Source organism: Tachysurus fulvidraco, chromosome 2 (genome assembly GCF_022655615.1).
Source record: "Tachysurus fulvidraco isolate hzauxx_2018 chromosome 2, HZAU_PFXX_2.0, whole genome shotgun sequence".
NCBI lineage: Eukaryota > Metazoa > Chordata > Actinopteri > Siluriformes > Bagridae > Tachysurus > Tachysurus fulvidraco.
In genome coordinates, this window is record NC_062519.1 from 15,972,375 (window position 1) to 15,992,155 (window position 19,781).

The following is a 19,781-nucleotide window of genomic DNA, read 5'->3' on the forward strand; positions in this document are numbered from 1 at the left end:
CACTTCGCTATTCCTGGCCATATTTGTCTGAGGGAGATTGTTTAATTGTTTGTTCCTAATCGTTAGCTAGCACAGGCTAACCTCAAAGGATTTCTGAACAGGTTCACTTTTTATGACCTTCATCTCTAATTCTGACCTTGAACAGATTTATTTTTTCTAAGCTTAAAACCCTCTGCAGTTATACGGCCTACTCTAGCCCAATTTGGCTATTTCAAGTTTTTCAGTATGACGGTATTTTTGTGAGGAATATTGGAATGGGACTTCCAATGCTTTCCGAAATCCTGTCAGGTTAGCTTATGCTGTTATGCTATTGTCTGTGTTAGCTGGCTATATAGAATTCTCAGTGATACCTTGCCCTTTAACATACAGTCGTATGCAAAAGTTTAGGCACCCCCGACAATTTCCATGATTTTCATTTATATATAATTGGGTATTTAATTTGACCATACATACTAATAAACACTGTCTGTTGTGATAGTGAGATCCTGGGTCGAGAGGATCTGTGGCACATTCTGCTTTGCGTTCCAGCATTTTTTGGCTTCGTTCAGCTGTTTACGCTGCCCTTCTTTCCTGAAGCGCCAATATATTTACTGATAGAGAAAGGGAAGATTGAGGAGTGTAAAAAAGGTGAGGAATTTAGTTTTGTACGATTAATCTGTCTATTACTGGTGATCAAAGCTAAAAATGTGTGCAATTGTTGTATTTGTTTTATTCCACATTTAACACAATTTGCTTTTTATTCATTTATGGTTACATGTAATGTTGAGAAGTCAGTTCCGATTATCACTTATGTTATAGCTATAGTTATGTATAACTATATACTAGAAATACTATCCCCATCCCTGTCTTGTTGCAGGACTACAGTGCCTGTGGGGTCCGGGTGATTATAAACTGGAGATCGAAGAGATGCAGGAGGAGCAGGCCGCTCTGAAAGGACAGTGCAGTAAGAGTCTGCTCGAGCTGCTGACAGACTCAGATATCCGTTGGCAGTGTATCTCTCTGGTTGTCCTCAATGAAGCCATACAGTTCTGTGGTATCTCCGGAGTAAATATCCCAAAGACATAACTTCTGGTGCTTTACATATATGCAGTAATATATCTGCTTCAGGACTTAACCCAGTGATCTCCACTTTAGTCTGTCTTGCCACATTCAAATGACTGCTAGAAGCTTCGCATTTTCACATGACTAAAAATAACAAATGAGCAAATGAACCGAAGAATCTGGAACGATTAAAAGTTGCATCTGTTTGATGCAATCTGTTTGATCTTTGATCAATGAGATAAAAATGCAACTATTGTATGAATAAATTCCTGACACAATGCGTTTCAGATGAACATTTTTAGTCAGACTATATACCCAAAGATGTAAGGTAAGATTCAGAGGATATAAAGTGGTGGATGAATTGGTGAAATGTTAAGATCCCTGAAAAGTTAAATTAAAAAAAAGAGGTGAGGTGACATAAGACCAATGAGTCAGCAGTGCCTTTAGATAAACTTTGAACGCTTACGCTTATAAAGAAAAAATCTTGAGAGTCTGTTGTTTAAAGTCCAGCTGCCCTGAGCCACAAATGTGACACACACAATTACATGAGCATACTGAATGCCATAGTTATGAATTATACCTTATACCAATCTTAAACAATGTATAGATAATGAATAGATGAATTCAGGGGAGAAAAATAGCCTTTCTGTTCCAGTGGTGTTGTGGTAAAGCCTTGGGTTCTCACACCTGTGGTCTTTGGTTCAAGGCTTGCGTTGTATACTTTAATAAACTGAAACAAGTTCAGGCTTTCAAATGAGAAATGCGCAAAAAACAAAGAGTGGCATCAGTGGCTCTGTGGGTTAAGTCAGGTGTAAGGTGTGAGTGGTTTCAAGGTTCAATTCCCACTAGGGCTTTAAGTTAAATTAAAGAGGTCTAAATTAAGAAAAGAAGTTACTTTTCTTATTTAAAAGTATCTTTACTTTCTTAGTAAATAAGTTACTAGTAAAGTAAAACAATGAAGTAATCTAACTTTACAAATGTACAGTAAATAGCTCTGCACTAAGTAACTTGTATGGAAGGTAAACGAACCATGTATGTAAATAAACAAATAAATAAATTAAGCATAAAACAACTTAACTTACAAACTTAAATGTGTCTATTGATAACTGGGATAAATGAAAAAAAAAAAAGAAACAAAAAATAAAGAACGAGTTAAAAGTATAATATATGAATAAAATATAATTAATAAAGTAAGAAAAATATACATAATCTACAAGGCACATCCCAGAGTAGCATAACCCCCTGCTCCACCTCTCCCAGAGCCCCAGTTGGGACATACTGGCTTTCACTCCTCTTTCTCACTTTGCCAGATTTAGTGTCCCACTCGGTTCAGCACCTTCAGCTCCCCAGAGGGGTCTCAATCCTGTGTACTCACAGGGAAAGCAGCCCAGACCTCACCTCTAGCCCACTGAGCCACCAGTGCTTCCTAACTACATTGCTTTTTTTAGGGGGTTTATCTTGACAACACCTACACAAAACCAGACAGGGTTTCATAAGAAAAACACATCACCAGTGAGCCTCGAACCAGGACTCTCAGAGTCACACGCACGTATGCTGCAACACTAACCCCATGAGCCACCAGTGCCTTTGGAGTACCAAAGATTTTTGGCAATACATGCAAGAAAACTTGTCAACAGACGAGCCTTGAACTTTCTTGGCTGTAAGGAAGTTATAATACTCAGACTTCATTATCATCTGCCCACGGCGTTGCGTTAAAATACTTGTCTCTTACTCTTGAGGTGCTTGGTTCAAACCTCATTGAAAATTCCTACTGTATTTGTGTTAAAGCTGTTCGTTCACGTAGTTTTAATCTAAAAAGTTTCCGTAAACTGTTCTAAGCAGAATTTATGAGTCATTACAGTCGTAGCATGTCTGTTAGTTTCTCTGTTTCCGTATCGTATATTTCATTTATAGTCTACTTCTGCTGTTTCCACAGATTAGCGTTTTTGCTTACAGCATCTTCCAAGAAGCAGGAATTCCAGAGGACAAGATCCGGTATGTCACACTGGGAGTCGGGGCTTCGGAAATCCTCACCAGCATCACGTGTGTGAGTTACAGATTACATCCCCACACACAGCAGTCAGAAGACGACAGCACCTACACTTTTACAAGCTATATGAATAGGCAAATTAGACTGGAATCCTATTACAATGTATTACAATACATTTGCATATTAGAATATGATTGGCCCATAGATTTTATGATGCAATAACACTTAAAATTTAGGATGCTCTTTAAAAAATTATGCTGCATCATCACTAAGAGTAAAGCTAACTAAATGTGATGTCGTAATGTCTCTGTATGATGTGTTGCCCCTCTTTCATACAGAGCATTCTGATCGACCGCGTCGGAAGGCGAGTGCTGCTTTGTGGAGGTTTCGTGATCATGGCAGTCATTATGGGTTTACTCACCATCACACTTCAGCTAAAGGTGATTCTCTGTTATTTCACACCAGTGTATCCTTATTTTTTATTGTTTGTTTTATTTCCCCTTTAAATTTTCATTGCCAGTATTGACATTTATATGTAACGTGCTTATATTTATAGAGATGTGTGTCATGAGATTCATTTTGAACTTCTGACTAAAACAATTTTCATACTGTAAATAATGGAAAATCAATTAGAAATTTGTCCTGTTGAAATCTTTCATGTTTTACGGAGCTTTCCTCCCTTTTCCCTTTTCCCCATTTCCTGTTACTAGGATTATGGTTTTTGGGTTCCGTACACCAGCGTCTGCCTCGTGTTCCTCTTCGTCATCTTCTACGGAGGAGGACCAGGTAAAAAAAAACACAGTGTAACAAGCTGAGATATAGATGCTTATAAAAATCTATATCTTATAAGATGTTTATATGCTTGAAAGTATGATTCATTGGTTTGTCTTTGCTCGACAGCTGGAGTCACCATGCCACTCAGTTATGAGATGTTTGTCCAGTCGTATCGCTCGACCGCCTTCATGTTTCTGGGACTTATAACGTGGGCAGGCTTCACTGTATTCGGCTTCCTTTTTCCGTTTCTCCTTGTAAGTTACTCACGTGCATCTTAGAATGATAGTAACTCCCGATTACTGTGCATATAAATATCTAAATCTCCAAGGAGACGGCTTTAATGTAGGAAGTATTAACTTTTACATATCCACAATACACCGGAGGAACCCCGGAGAAAGACTCGCATAACCTTTTCACCCCTAACGTGTGTGACGTTACAGGAAACTAATCACTGGTGGGCTGTTGTGATAAAACGGTAACTGATCACTACAGTGTTCATCAGATCATTATGTTTTTTTATTTCCTACACCACAGCAGTTACACTTGGTGTTGTGGTTATAGTAAACACTGTAAACTATTTCCCAGACGAAGAAATGCAGCTTGTCAGAATAAAGAGTAAAGAATTCCGAGACAATCCGAGACATTTTTAAATGTAAGCGAGTTTCTATTACTAAGGAAACAATCACGTTACAAGCAGGATGTTAATATAAACAGTGCAGCTGGAATTACTGTCAGAGATGCCGAGGCAGGAATAGGAATTGAACAATAATTCACCGGTTCTGTGCTAGAAATTAATATAAACAATACAGTACAATGCAAAGAGTTCAACTCAGCTACCCTGCACTATAATTCTCACATTTAACGTGCATAATTATAGCTATTTAAAACGTCCCCCGCTGCAGTCATACGTATGAAAAGCAGCCGGGAATAAAGATTATAATCCTGCCTGGTCTTTCTGTTCTGATTGTTCAACCATAGAAAAGCCTGAACAAAACCTCACAGAACTCTCTTGTGTTCCTCAGAATGCCATGAAGTCCTTCAGCTTTTTGATGTTCTCCTGCGTTTGTCTGGTCGCATCCCTTTACGTCGTCTTCATATTGCCGGAAACAAAGAGCAAAACTCCACTGGAGATCGCTGAGGATTTTAAAAAAATCCGAGTGTGCGGCTCTGCGATCGAAGAGAAATGTTTGGAGACAAAGCTGTGAAAGATTTATGTTATGTTTAATTTATGTTTAACCTAAATCATAAACACTAACACAAAAACAATACAATTTGAACACAAGCTATAAAAACACCGGAAAAATTCAAATTTGAACATGAGTTATAAAAAGTAATAAATTTTTTTTTGTGTGTGTGTTTTTAATCATTTGTGTTCAATTTCTAAAGTTCTGCATACGTTTGTAATTATCTTTGTGTTTTTATAATTTATGCTCAAATTTTAATGTTATGTTTTTTGTTTCTATTCAAATTTTCTTGGTTGTGTTTGTATGTTTTTTATTTTGTGTTGATATGTTCAAATTTTAACAATAAAATAATCTCAGTACCCCAAAACCATGCAGCACTGTTTTACACTCAAATCCTTCATCAGACTCTGTACAAGTTGAACATGTGAATAATTTATTTATTTAAAAGAACACCAATACGCCATATGTTTAAAGCTGAAACATCTGTTTGTTCTGTTAAAATTTTGATGAATCTGTAACTAAGAAAACATACTCTTAAAGCACTTAGCTAGTTATGCTTTCTTCCAGCTAATCATTACCGAGCTAGCTCGTAGCTAGCGAGTCTGTGGTTTTGTTAGCTTTAAGGAATGTTTTTTTTAAACCTTAAAACCTATAAAACCCATATAAGTCTGTTCATTCTCAGTAATTGTGTATAGTGGGTTGGATGCATTGGATGTATTGTGCCTGAGTTAATGGCGCTAACTGTTAGGTTGCTGCTAGAAAATAGCAACATCATTATTGTGATTCTGTGGTATTTGTTTCTCAACTTGTTTTTAGATGTAGTAGGGCTGGAATTTTGCAGAGATCTGAGGAGAAATCCTCTGGGATTTTAAAGTGAGCTCTCATTATAAACTCCACCTCATTGTCCAAATTGATCTTCATCTGCATTTCAATTCTGTGCCATGAAATTACAGCTCAGTGGCTTTAGGAGTCCAGCGGGATTTCCCGTCAGGCTTCGTTCGTCCTTATCTCCGTCTGCCAGGCAGCACTTTTCAACTCTGAACTCATTTAGTCTTTAAATATACACCGTGTGCTATTCGTAGACAAGGATGTCAGATTGTGATGGACATCATCGCGTGACTAACGAGACGTTTTATCGTCCATCGGCTGCCGGTCCTTATGTGTGTAAAACTGGGGTTTAATCGAGAGGGAGTTTATTCCCTTCACATTCATGTGCTAATGTCAACTGCCTCCAAGCCCTGATGGGACGAATTTAATGACACCAACGTCAATATTTAGCAGCAAAATCTTCAAATCCAGCAATAAATGACTTTATAACTAAATAAAAAATCCTTCACTTTGTGCTGGAATTTAAAATGAAATAAGCTTGTACTATAAAGTACCTTCCCTCCAATTAAACCCACATTTCTAGTGCCATGGTAGGTGAGATGCTACGACCAGGGAGACGGATCTTTAATGTTGAGATTCAAATGTCAAAAAAAAAAAAAAAAAAAAAAAGAAGTGTACTATAAAATCTTGGGCATCACCAGTAGTAAAAGGCAATAAAGAGTCCAATAAGGAGTCCATCAGGTGTTGGCTGGACCGCAGAATGCGGAAGGTCGACTGGTTTATTCCTCTCAACAACAATACCAAGAAGACAATTCTGTTTGGCTTTTTTTTTTTTAAATATCCTTTCCCTGGGAACAAGTACTTTCAAGAGTCCACAAGGTTAAATGTTGGATGAGGATCAAATCAAGAACAGCTGCATAGGTTACAGTTTCCTAACCAGTCTGCCTGATTTTGCATGATTCACGTCTCAAATCCACCGATAGGGAAATAACTTGGAACGTTTGCAGGTATGATTCAACAAACCCTCATTACTGTATCAAACTCACAAGAACTTTCGGGTTTATCCAATCCGATTGTTTTGGGATTGTCATAATTTTATTATGTTTTTGTGTTCATATTCAAAATTTCATGTTTTTTGTTTGTATGTTTGTGTTTATAATTTATGTTCAAGTTTAAACATATATAATATAATGGCAGCTCCATCATGACTGGCTCCTTGGGAGTATAATCTGACATGGAGAACATGTGTAGTCCGACTACAAAGTTATCAGAGATCATCTTGTTCACCGTGGTTTAAGTATGACAATAAAATGATGATATGTATACTCACCATATCCTACAATTTTGTTCACTTTTCCAGAACTTTCCAAAAATTTTCAGAGCCGACAGAAGTCTGAGAGATCTTTATGGAACCAGTGCGTTGGAGCAATTAGACTTGTTAGTGAATTGTAGTACATCTGGATGGTCAGATGGAGGAAGTGTTTATCTTCAGAATAGAGAGACAGAGCGAGAACAAAAGGGAGAGAGAGAGAAAAACCACCAAAAACAAAACACGATGAAAAAAGAAATCCTTGTGTAACTCTTACAATGTTCGGAAAAGAGTCCAAAACCAGCAAATGAATCCTAACCTGATATCTAGTGCAGCACTGATTAAACCTTCATACGTACCACGATGTGAATGTGCATAACGTCATAGCCGTGATTCACACGAGAGCAGTCAAAGTTTTTGAGCCAAGTGCTTTATCAGACAGGAGAATTTCAGGGACAATCAGCTCGCTGTTGAACCGAGCTAAGGAACGAACGCAGCGCTAATTCCGTACTGAGAATGTCAAGCACTTTGACAGCACGATAGAGCTTCTGTCAGCAAGACAAAGTCACTGGCAGCTGCACAGTGACAGTGTGAACTGTTCAGGTCTGAGGGGCCAGGACAGGTTGCTGAGGTATAATTAGGTCCATTAGCATGATTATGAATGTGGGTTTGAGCTTCTTCCTGACTGAAGGTGTCCGTTATTTGTCTGGATGAGAGTGAGTGAGCGTGGGGGCAGATGGCCTTTGTTTCTCCATCATGAGGGAGACAATGTGCCGTTCCTGTCTTTTTCAACAAGTACAGCATACACTCTTCTTCGCCGTCTGGTATCGTCGATCTAACAAACGGGTCGATAAATAACGAGAAAAATCATTTCAATTTCCATTAGCATTAAATCAGCACCCAAATGGATGTCTTGCATTTGCTTATTATTTAGAATCATTTCTAATTAGTTATATGAGAAATGTGTACATACTCAAAACAATCTAGGGTCATGTGAATGGACTCGATTCAGTTACACAAAAATATATTGTTTGTAATTTCCGATTTTCCACCGGCGGGGTACGAATGACTGATTCGATCTAATTCACTTACATAAAAGTAGAGAAATTACCAAATTACATCTAGGACAAATCGGATAATGTTTTATTTCCTGGTTGTTTTTGTGTAAATGAACCACACCGAAGAAGATACCGTTAGTTGCTAAATTTTCTGGGGTTTTAGTAGCTCGCTAAATTCATAGGTTGGCTAATTCATACAGGTTTTTAACTACTTAGCTATCTAGAGAAATTCTGCCTTGGTCATTATCCTGAGTGTTACCTCAAAGTCTCTTCAAACACCCCAGAATTCAAACACCGAAGCGACATTTTAAGATACAAATAGTTGTAAAAAGAAAAAAAAAAGTTTAGTCAGCTAGTGAAATGTTCATGTTTTGGTTTGTAGGTCATCACATGTTCTTTACAGTATTTAAAATTTTATAAATTGGCTCAGAGCTGCTTATCTGTCTTCACCATCTCAGACACTGCTACTGCTGACTTTGGATTTTGTCTAGAAGTGACATTATTTCAAAATTTGGCTTACAGACCTGTGAGATTATATGCATTCTTAATTTTACTCTTTGTATTTAAAATTTTAATTTTTCACCCCTGATCTTGCCATGTGTCCAGAAATGATTATTAACACTTCATGCTGTAAACTAAAAGCTCCTGTTTATTCTAGCTTGAAATTTGCTGCATGGTGCCACCCCGTTTGACCAGGTGCCCTTAGCGAGTGCTTGGTATGTTCACCCGTTCAGAGAGCTGGAGGTCAGGGCAGATAGCAAGCATGTGCAGTGTTTGAAGATTAGAAATGCTGGACCCAAGATCTTAGGAACACCATTAGCATTCTCCAGAGTGACAGAGACATGATCCAAAGCTCTTATCAGGATTAGCATCGCCCTAATCCAGAAATTCCTAATTCTTTTAGAAACTTCCTGTTGATATACGAGCCACGAACGGGCTCCAATGAAGCATGGACATTTCTCAGAACAGACCCACGTGTGTTGTGCGAGTGGGCGTTATGAATCAATGTGCCACCAGTTCACACTACAGAGAACATCTCGGTGTGTGTGACTGAACAGAACAGAACAGAACAGAGTAAACCAACAGGAAAGAAAAAGTGGAAAAAAGTAATAAAACAAAACAGGACGTGCTGTTACAGGATCCCTGTTGATTGTTTTCCATCTAACAGCACCACATGGAGTGTTTTTGTTTCTCTTACAACACAAAAACCCATGCTTTTTTACAGCATGCACCAAAGAACACAATTTTTTCCCCCACTGGCATCGTATAAATGAAAGCTGACACTGGAGACTCCTTCCGCAAACCCGTATCTCCAGGATTTTTAAATAGAATTAACACTAAATCAAGAAAACGGTGACATGTGAGCGTCCTAACACAGAATTCTTCCAGTTCTACCAATTTGAATAATTTTCCTCGAAACAGGAAGCGGTAACTCGGCGGTTAAGATGGCGGACGGCTGGTGGGAAGGACGTGAATTGAAGTCACAGGACCAACAAGCGACTGCTGTTGAGCATGACCTGTAACTGCTCAGCTATATAAATTAGATAAATCTAAAGATGTTCTGGTTATGGCAGTCTACCAAATGCCGTAAAACATGGTTACATGAAAATAATTTTTTTAAAAAAGTACAAAACACTTTGCAATTGTTTCATTCTTTCTTTTTTTTTGGCCACAACAATCTGGGAAAATCCTGCAGGGACCGAATAAACAAACATCCTTTCCACAGAAACCTTGAAAATTATTTTAGATTTATTTTCAGTCTTACATTCTATAGTTATTCTACCATACAATCCTGGTGACTGAGCTGCTGATATAAAAGCAATAATGTGTTGTGCAGTCAGACAGAGCTTAAACCCTATCTCTTTGAGTGGAATTAACATATGTTCCTGTACACATTCTGCCCTGGAGACAGAATGTATGTGTCTTGACATAACTTGGATACGCTTTCTAATTGGAGATGTAGGGAATGGGAACGCTGATAGCTTAAAGGGCATTATTGCCAGCCTTGATTATGTGACACGGGAAGCGCACCAAGGCGTTTTTAGACCAAGAACAGTTTTATTCGCTACAACACATCGTTAACAGTTTCAACACGCTATTTACGCCAATGGATACTAAACCAAGCTGGCAACCGAATCCCCACCAGGAGAGGATGAGACCCAGAACTGATCTGGGGTCAACCCTCGTTTGCTCCGGTGCTAATTGAAGACACATGATGAGGAGCAGACTGGATATCTCGGTCGGTTGCAGTCACACGATTCCTATTCACGAGTTGCTGTTGCGGCGCCATTAACATTCCTGCATCTTACAGTTGCGAGTAATTAAACGAAGCTATTTTAAGGCCGAGAGTGCTAAGCGGTAATTTGGTGGAGTTTGGCTTTAAACACAGATGATTACGGATTTCGGCAACCTTCGAAACAGACTCCACATCCTCCGCTTAAAGGGAATAAATAGCAGATACGGGAGCTATTCGGGGAAGCTGACTCGACACGAGTCAGGGCCGAGTTTTCAAGAGAAAAATCAAACGCAGATATGGGATGATATCGTATTCATTCATTTATATTCATTTTCAAGAAATATACATTACAAAAGCTCTTATAATATCACCATGGCTTGTTTTTTCCTCATTATAGATTCATTTGGTGCTAAAATTAGTGAAGGATGTGACTCAAGTATACGTTGAGTAGCTAGTAGCAAGAAAGGTTGAATAAAGCACGAGAATTCTGAGAATATGGATCACTATTTGCTTACATGGAGGACTGTTCTGCTTGGGACTCGAAACATCTGCAGCAAATTCCAGGTGCTGAAATATTTTAACAGAATATTTATTTGTTGTGCCACGAGGCTGCATGTTCTCCCTGACCCTGTGTACAGATTACAGATGGACTGATGATTCATGATGACATCTTTTATAAAAAACAGGACAACGTTCCCGAGTAAACGTCTTAACCGAGGAATAGCTGTGTACTCTGTACTTATACTTCCAGAAAGAGACGTACATGCTTGTGGACAAGGTATGTCTCTGCAACATTGAACAAAAAAAATCCCATCAAAGGGTTTACGATCTTTTACGATTCTCTTTAGATTGACAAGGTTCCCGAGGTTCCAGAACAAGACTACAAGGCTATAAACTACAAGATTTAATATCTGCTTAAGGATTTGTGAAGAAAATGACATTTTAGAAGGTAATAAGTACATGCAGCTTACAGCTCGTTCTCTGGCTTTATGGTGCTTTTCCTGTAACTTTCGACAAACAGGAAGTGGGGGTTAAAGACACAAGACTACCAAGCTACAGCTGACAAACAAGCCCCTTAACTGCTCAGTTAAAAATTAAGCTTCACGTTAGTTCTGGCAGGCTACGTCGTCAAGCGGGCATCAGTTGTTAATCAACAGTCCACGATACGCACCAATCCGGTTATGTCATCCATATAACCCGACCATTTAAATTCCCATTCATTGAGCCGCTTTCTAGCGCGCCGCCGCCGCTGCGACTTAAACTCCCTCCTTCGACCTCGACTCCTTCATCATGCCGGAACCCGTGTTTGTTGTACCAGTTTACGTCTTAAATATCCACATATTTTCTCTCTCTCTCTCCCTAATTATTTCATTATTTATTTATCCATTCATTCTTTTATTATTTGCAAAAAAAAAAACAAACCTCTATGCATGATCAATGGTTCTGTTATAAAGGGGGTCTATTCTATTTTCTAGTGCTGCTCTCCCCGCTCGGACGGGCGCATGGATTCCTGCCCCGAACAGAACCATACCACCAACACTAACTGTATGCTATCCTGTAATAAATTCTCATTTGACAAAGTGGTCCTGACAGAAATGAGATAAATATGGTCATTTCCACAGGTACCAAATCTAGAGATGTGTTTGGCACAAGTGGCTAATCTTCTCCCTTTGGAAACACTTACGCATGACTTGCAGAACAAATTTGAATTGTTTTGCCGGACATGGGCCCCTTTGTGGGATTTACTTGAACAAGCGAGACCCCAACCCTGACCTGTTTTGATTTGCCCTTTGCCTTTCCACATTCACTCTCATATTAAATATGCATTGTTGTTATATTGTTACTAATATGTTTGAATGTATACTGTGTGTGCTGACTGATTGGCTCTGTTGTTGTTTTGTTGGAGTTCTAATAAGAAATGAATAAAATTTTTATTAGAAAAAAAAAAAGAGAGACAAATGTAAGTTCTCCTGATTAATGGCATGTACTAAATGCCAAGGGGGAAAAAAAGACAAGTTTTATTAGAGATTTTGCGTTTTTATGAAAATGACCAACCTTATCAAATCAAACGGTCACAGATGATGTTTTAAAATGTAATAAATGTAATGTAACGTTATAAAAACTCCGTCTCTGACGTTATGGTGCGTTTTCTCAATGACCGACTGCAGTGCAGCCCTCAAACCGCAAGAAGAATATAGCCTTATTAACTGCTCCTAAAGCTTAAGAACTCTGATGCCAGTTTAACATGGCGTGAAGCGTGGCCATAAACCACAGTTCATTTTTAACAAAAACCTGTAGCCATGCACATAGCGTGAAGTGAACGAGTGCTTTAAACTCATGCTACAAGTTTAAAACAGCTTCGGTATGGGTATCGACTCGTGCGAACGAGCTCGATTCAGCAAAAAAAAAAAAAAAAGACTCTTGATGGTTTTCATTAGTGAATTAGACATGGTGTGTTTTGAAGGGATTCTCATATTGTTTCGTTCCTCTGCACTCATCCCACAGGATTAAACAGTGAACACTGACTCCGGATTTACCAGAGTAAATAGTCAATATAATTATTCACTAGACTCAACAAGGAGTCTTGGTGAAACTGCTGCATTTTTCCAACAAAATGCGGGGAAAAAAAAACAGCAGACGATATCCTGTGAAGTAGACATATCAAGGGAGATATAATGAGATTTGACTGCTTGTGCAGATGTATTCTACAGAGACACACCACAAGCCAGACGGTGGCATCTTCCAAAGCATATTTCCTTTCAATAATCAAATCGCTTCGTACCCGAGCGAAGCTTTCCCAGGACAAATAGAAAATAAGAGAGAGAGCTTGGGGTGTATGTAGCTCTGATGAGGTTCACATGCTGAATTAAACGCTGCTCGATACGTCCTCCGTCGATGCACAGAGAAGCCCGAGAGCTTGGTTTCTTCTCACTACTGCAAACAATGAAGCTCCTCTGTTTTGTTTCAAATTCTAAAAAAAGAAAAAAAGCTCGTCTCGTGGACTTTAGAGAAACATAAAGAACAGGCCAAGCTGCTGAACGTCAACCCGTATGGGCGTCGTCTGATCGGCTACAAATCCTTCTTGTTTTCCTTTCCATCCTATAATATTTGGCACTGCTGCTACTGAATACAGACAAACCATCTCTTCTGACCGGCAGGGTGGGAACCCAAGCAAGAACGAGAAACCAGCATCATCCCACCCAGTCGTTCTCCCAGGATTCGCCCTTAATGAACTTCACATGTTTATGCAGCTGGTTTCTACAATAACTTTTGTTTTTTCTCCACATTCACCACATTATACAATACACACATTTTGAAGACAGGCATTCCATAAAGATGAACACAAAGACATCTAAAGCCTCGTGTCTGTCAAGGATATTAGTGCTTCACCACATTTAATCAAGTCATTCCTCAGGATTCAAACATGGCTACATGATTCCATTCCCAACACAGCATTAGAAGCACTTTAAGGCTACTTTATACAGGTCGATAAACCGGGGTCTTATACCTTTACTGCATGTCACGCTGCTCAACACGGTGTCAATGGCATTCTGGTTAAGTTCTGGAGCAGACTGTGTGATATCAATTTGCACGCTTGCAATAAAAGGTTTTGGCTCCCGGTGGCATTTTTTTTTACGTTTGTTGCAGCAGTGTCGAAAATTTGGAGATTTCCGACAGAACTAGCTCAAAGTTCCTAATGCTGAGCAAGTCGTATTAAGTGCGCATCTATCTTTCACTAACCTTCCAAATTTTGTCTACAATCATTTTTCTAAAATCATCCGACAGACTGAATTTCCAGACTTTAATAGATATTTTATTATATAATTTATTAAGAGATTTGATAAATGCTCATGGCAAAACTCCTCATTAGCCAAATACCGGCACACTAATTAACATAGCGTGATTGCTTTCCTCATATGGGGCACCGAGATCTCAGTATCGTACTGCAAGTCTAATGAAAAACAGCCCTATTATTAATATTAATGTTACCACAGTTAGATTTAGAGCCCATCCATGCATCCATACATATTCTGTTGTGTTAATCGTACAACGGGTCATGGATCTATCCCAGGGGGAACAAGGCAAATATGCCAAAATGTAAAGATGCCAATCAGCCTACAGTTCATGTCTATGGCCTGAGGAAGGAAATTGCCAAAGCACAGGGTGATCACGACTAAGGCGCTTCACCAAAATTTATTTATAACATGCAATAATATCATTAATCTGATCTGCTCTGATAATGTGTTGATTAATATAGTTATAGTTTCTCTACTACACAATGATGGAATTAATCAGTGTAATAAAATATTTGTCACTTACAAAGGATTCATGTTTGTTAGCACTTTGTAACAGCAAGCTTTCTGACTCAAGAAAAAAAAAGACTGAAGAGAGAAGGAACGTTAGAATGCAAGTTAACAGGAACTAACTTAATTTTTGGACGTAACTTTAAAAGGAGGGAGGGCACGGTGGCTTAGTGGTTAGCACATTCGCCTCACACATCCAGGGTGTGGGGTTCGATTCCTGCCTTGTGTGTGTGGAGTTTGCATGTTCTCCCCGTGCCTCGGGGGTTTCCTCTGGGTACTCCGGTTTCCTCCCCCGGTCCAAAGACGTGGTAGGTTGATTGGCATCTCTGGAAAATTGTCCGTACTGTGTGTGTGTGCGTGTGTGTGAGTGAATGAGTGTGTGCCCTGTGATGGGTTGGCACTCCGTCCAGGGTGTAACCTGCCTCGATGCCCGATGACGCCCGAGATAGGCACAGGCTCCCAGTGACCCGAGAAGTTCGGATAAGCGGTAGAAAATGAATGAATGAATGATCTTTAAATGGATAAAAAGAGCATAAAAGATGGATAGATTTCTCCATCATCGATTAGTTTCCTGTAATAGCAAACCCGGGTTGCGTTGTGTCCTTTGTGATACGTATCGTGTGACTTTACAATTTTTTAAATTTGATTAGTATTCAATTTCAGAGGGAATATTTCTTTAGCAAAGCTAACATTTCACACAGGTCCTGCCCGTGCCAGCAGCGCAAGTCTACTCTGAATCTCAGTAAGTCAAAGCGAGGGCGAAATGAATCAGCTTTGTGAAAAGGAAACGTCTGAGTAACAGTGGGCAGAGGACGCCTCGTCGCTGTGTTCTGATGCATTTATTCATTGAGCAGATGGTGAGTGAGTTGCCCCCCCCAAAGACCATGTCGTGCTCTGACGATCTGGAACCAACAGCTATCAGTCAAACTACTTGATGAAATGCACTTTTAATTTCCAAATACAGGACAAAAACCAGCAAAGTAACTTGCATGCATTCCTATGGAATCTCTACATTATACTTAATACATAAATGATTCTATTGTTACAAAATATAAAAAATATGTGTGTATACATTTACATTATATTCACTTTACATCCTTAACTTAAGTGTATTTATTCATTTGTTTACTAATATACACATCGTAATTACTGAATCGACTCATCTGGAAACACACTGCAAGGAGAAGTGACGTGAAACTGGGCCGTCTATAAACGGAAGATAACTAAACGCAATTGCACGTCGGCTGCGGAAAGACCGGGCGAAACCTTTTCGAAGAATTGATTACTTAGGTATATTAAAATTAAACAATGATGCAAAAGCGTAATCTTAAGCGGTGACGTTACTGCATATCGCTTACTGACGACCACACGATACTGAAAAGCAGATTCAGGCGAAGAGAACCGTTGGCTTGTTATAGGTGAGTGCAGCAGGAGTGTAGGTTAGGAAATTATACAGTTTTTGCTTTTCCTGCGCTTGCGAGTGTGTAACTGTCCTCGAGTTCCAAGGTGACCAGATCCTACGAGTCCTGTAGAACTGTACTTGTGCAGTAACTCCTCACTGGTCATATACCTTAGGTTAACAGGTTTGGGAATTGGCTCTCCCAAGAAATAGCCTTCGTCCTCGGATTCGGAAGATGAAGAACAGGTAGAGCACCAGTCGTCATCGTAATCGTATTGATCCCAGGCGTAGCGACCCATGTGACGCTGCGGAGCTGGGTTCTGAAGCGTAAGGTCAGAAGTCGTGCGAGGGCACGGCCTGAACGGCTGCTGCCTCATTCTAGAATCTCTAATCCCACCGTTTATTTGATCCCGCTGACCACGTGGAGGAGGAAATCGATCATAATCCTCACATACGCGTAGTTGTGATCGCTCCGGGATAGCCGGAGGTTGTTGGGCTGCCAAATTGAGCGCGTTTTCAGAACGAGAACGACGGGAACGCCGTGCACGGTGATGATGTCTTCGTCGCGGCTCTTCCGGTTCACGAACGCGCCGATGGGTCCGTTCACTCATGGGTGCCAATCGGGCATTGTGAGCACTGCTCACTGAACTTGCCCTGTCCTCTTCCTGATAGGTGAAGCCAGGTGGTAGAATGGTGATCCCAGGAGACTGCTGCGAATAGGGAAGCTGATATTTCACTTGCACCGGTGGCGCCATCTCTAGGTAAGGCTGCCTGCTGGTGAGACTGTGGAGAGATTCTGAGCTGTGGAACTGCACTGAAGAGTTCAGGGTGCCCATGTTGCTCTTCTCCGAGACGTTCATGCCGGAGTCTTTACTCAAGTCGGGCATAGAGAAGCGGGACAAGTGCTCCTGCCTCTTACCGCCACCGTCTGCCGAGATTCCTGCATTTGACACAAGAAAAGTTAAAAAACAATGTGTGCATATAAAAGGGAAGAAACACAAATAATATCATCATGCCAAGCCAAAGCAAGTCAAGAGCTACCTGTAGCATTTGACAGAGCTAGCGACTCCATGGAACCGCGAGGTGTTTGCTCCATTGGTGTCAGCTGTTCACTAAAGCTAAGTGCATTGATGGGGTTTCTGCTGCGGCCCATCTGAGCCACGACCTCCCTCTCTCTTTCTCTCTCTCGCTCCCGTTGAAAGGCATGCATGCTGACAGAGCGCTTGTCCACGAACCCATTGGATGGCAACTCATTAAAGCTAGCTTGCGCTTTCAGCTCCGAAGGGTAACGTTCATCCATTTCTGGCTGGAGCCAGTTCTCATTGAACGAATGTCCTTTGAGGGCAGATATAGGAGGTCTCTTGGACTGTGCAGACTCTCTGAGCTTGCTGTCTTGCTGGGCATAGGATGTTCTGATGTTGCACTGACTCAGCAGCTGCAGAGGAGTTGGCGAAGTTTCGGCGCGACTTTCATAACCATATCTATCGGGTTGCTTTTTCCAGGATGGAGGATCTCGGGTCAGACTGGGGGCCTGACTCGACAGACTCAGCAAGTCCATTTGTAGGGAAAGAGGATCCACATCAGCTGAGTAGCGCATGCTAGAACCATTTCCACCACTGTTGCTACTGCTCTTGCTAGATTTAGAGCTGCTGTGCCTGGCCTCATGAGTGCGGCCACTTTGGAAGGCAGAGTCTGAGGAGTCCGAGCCGTTGACATCCTCGTTCACGCTACAAGCCCGCGAGCAAAAGATCTGACCCTGTTTGGGCAGAAATGGACGACCCAAGAGGGACTTCTTGCAGCGTGCACAGCAGAAGCAGTCTTCAGTGGCATGCCAGTGCTGCCCGTCGTACGTCATTTGACCCTGGTCAATACCTACAATGGAAAGAGTTGGCAGATTAAAAAATAGGAGCAAATATGATGAATGATTTGGAAAGAAAAGTTACAACCCATACAACAAACTGATACAAACTAAAGTCCCACTGTTAAGGTGATACTTCACTCCTCCCCATTTTAGAAACTAAATCCTCAGGTAAAAATAGACCCCGTAACGTCCTTGAGCAGACTTGCTTGGTTTTTATAAAAATCAATGTCTGTACCTCAAAAACAATAATAAAATAACAAAAAGAAATAAAAAGAAACATAAGACATAAGCAGGGTCCAGTCAATGGAGCTCTAGTTACTGAAGTTTTGATGGTCAAGTATCACTTTTAGTGCATTTTAATGGTGCCATTATAAATATTGATGAGTAAGATAAGTAAAGGAAAGAAAGTCCAGATATTAGGAAGTCCACTCTAATTCCCTTGAAGTGCAAAAGTGTTTGGAGTAAACTGATTATGCTGCACGGTTTGCACTACACAAATACATTACGTTTTAATTACAGCTTCACTTACACACGCGAGCCGGCCCCAGCCTAATGGGCAACATCTGTTTGCAAGCCATTTTTTAATCAGTTTCACTCTTGTGCTTTCTGTGGCCTGTACAGAAAATGATTACAGACAGAATTTGTACTGAGTGACATGTCAAAATGCAGCTGGAACCGTTACCGGGCTCGAAACTCATGAGCCGACAAGCCAGAGATATTACGGAATGGAGTGTGGCCTTGAGTCACAGTTAGGGGCAACTAAGTAATGGAAAAATTGGGCAATATATGAATAATCTCAATAAAGTGTTGGGTCTTAAGGATGGCTCTTGGCTTACGGCTTGGTACTTTTGGAATGGTTCTTATAAACTAGGATTGAAATAAATAATTGTAAATGTAAATAAATGTTGAGCAATTATTCTTTAACGGTTAAGAAAATGAGAAAAGAAAAGTGGAAAGGGTTTTATGTTCCTCAAGTCCAGAGTAGGAACTATCGACATAAATTAGTCCCGACAATATTGAGGGGATATACACCAAAATATAACGCGGACCCAAAACACTTCCTCTTCCTTCAGCAGAGGCTGTGATGGCTAGAATTCGAGTGTGAATATCTCTGCCAAGCATTTCAGGGTTACATTCTAGTAAATAACTCTAGCTTACTGTGAAGTCTTGCCATTCTCTGTTTGCAAGTCATTTTGTTTCCTGTTGACTGCTTTACTGCATACTGGAACCTTGCCTGGTTTTTGTTTAGTGCCTGCCACTTTGGTTTTATGTGAGAAACACTGACTATCAGAACCGGATCGGATGTTTCACAGCTGCAGATCTGCAGCAATTCCGAAGATCGGAGGAAGCGGTTCAGCCCCGGCTCGGCGGACAGATAAGGTGTCGGCCGACGTGTTCACCTACCGATGTGTTCTCCGCAGGAGTCGCAGTACTCGGCATAGAGGGACTCAAAACATCCGCAGCAGTACGGCCGACCCTCTTTCATGATGTAACGCTGGCCACCCAAGACGGTCTCGCACTCGAAACAGCAGAAGTGCTTCATGTGCCAGTGCCTGCCTTCTGCTTCTGTGCACTCATCTGCAAAGATGATCTGAGGGGGAAAGAGGTAAAGAGAGTGATGGGAAGTGATGCATGGAGCCATTCATCATTGACTAGAAGCTAAAAGCCAAAACTGCACCCATCCATTATGTTTAATTTTAGGACAGACAGCAAGGCTCAGTGGAAGCGATCCCAGCAGCCCTCGCCCTGGGCGACTCTGCTGCACCGAACTCTCTCGTGTATCAGAAGTGAGGGAAA

The 19,781-nt window shown here is 40.6% G+C and overlaps 2 protein-coding genes across 6 annotated transcripts in view; one reads left to right on the top strand and one right to left on the bottom strand.

Moving 5' to 3' along the window:
* The window catches only part of slc2a9l1 (solute carrier family 2 member 9, like 1), a 9,532-nt gene extending 4,281 nt beyond the window's left edge, over positions 1-5,251 (top strand). Inside the window, exons 6-12 of the mRNA XM_047805739.1 lie at positions 479-627; positions 857-1,044; positions 2,978-3,088; positions 3,370-3,471; positions 3,742-3,817; positions 3,932-4,059; positions 4,828-5,251. Coding sequence (XP_047661695.1) covers positions 479-627; positions 857-1,044; positions 2,978-3,088; positions 3,370-3,471; positions 3,742-3,817; positions 3,932-4,059; positions 4,828-5,010 — 937 coding nt within the window. The 3' untranslated portion in view covers positions 5,011-5,251. The remainder of the gene's footprint in view (positions 1-478; positions 628-856; positions 1,045-2,977; positions 3,089-3,369; positions 3,472-3,741; positions 3,818-3,931; positions 4,060-4,827) is intronic.
* A 10,404-nt stretch (positions 5,252-15,655) lies between these two features.
* Positions 15,656-19,781, bottom strand: part of prickle2b (prickle homolog 2b) — a 92,074-nt gene continuing 87,948 nt past the window's right edge. For all 5 annotated transcript variants that reach the window (XM_047810015.1, XM_047810016.1, XM_047810017.1 and 2 more), the window contains 3 exons: positions 19,389-19,575; positions 17,165-17,995; positions 15,656-17,063 (listed from right to left, as the gene is read on the bottom strand). In XM_047810015.1, the coding sequence (XP_047665971.1) occupies positions 16,165-17,063; positions 17,165-17,995; positions 19,389-19,575 (1,917 nt within the window). In that variant the 3' untranslated portion in view covers positions 15,656-16,164. The remainder of the gene's footprint in view (positions 17,064-17,164; positions 17,996-19,388; positions 19,576-19,781) is intronic.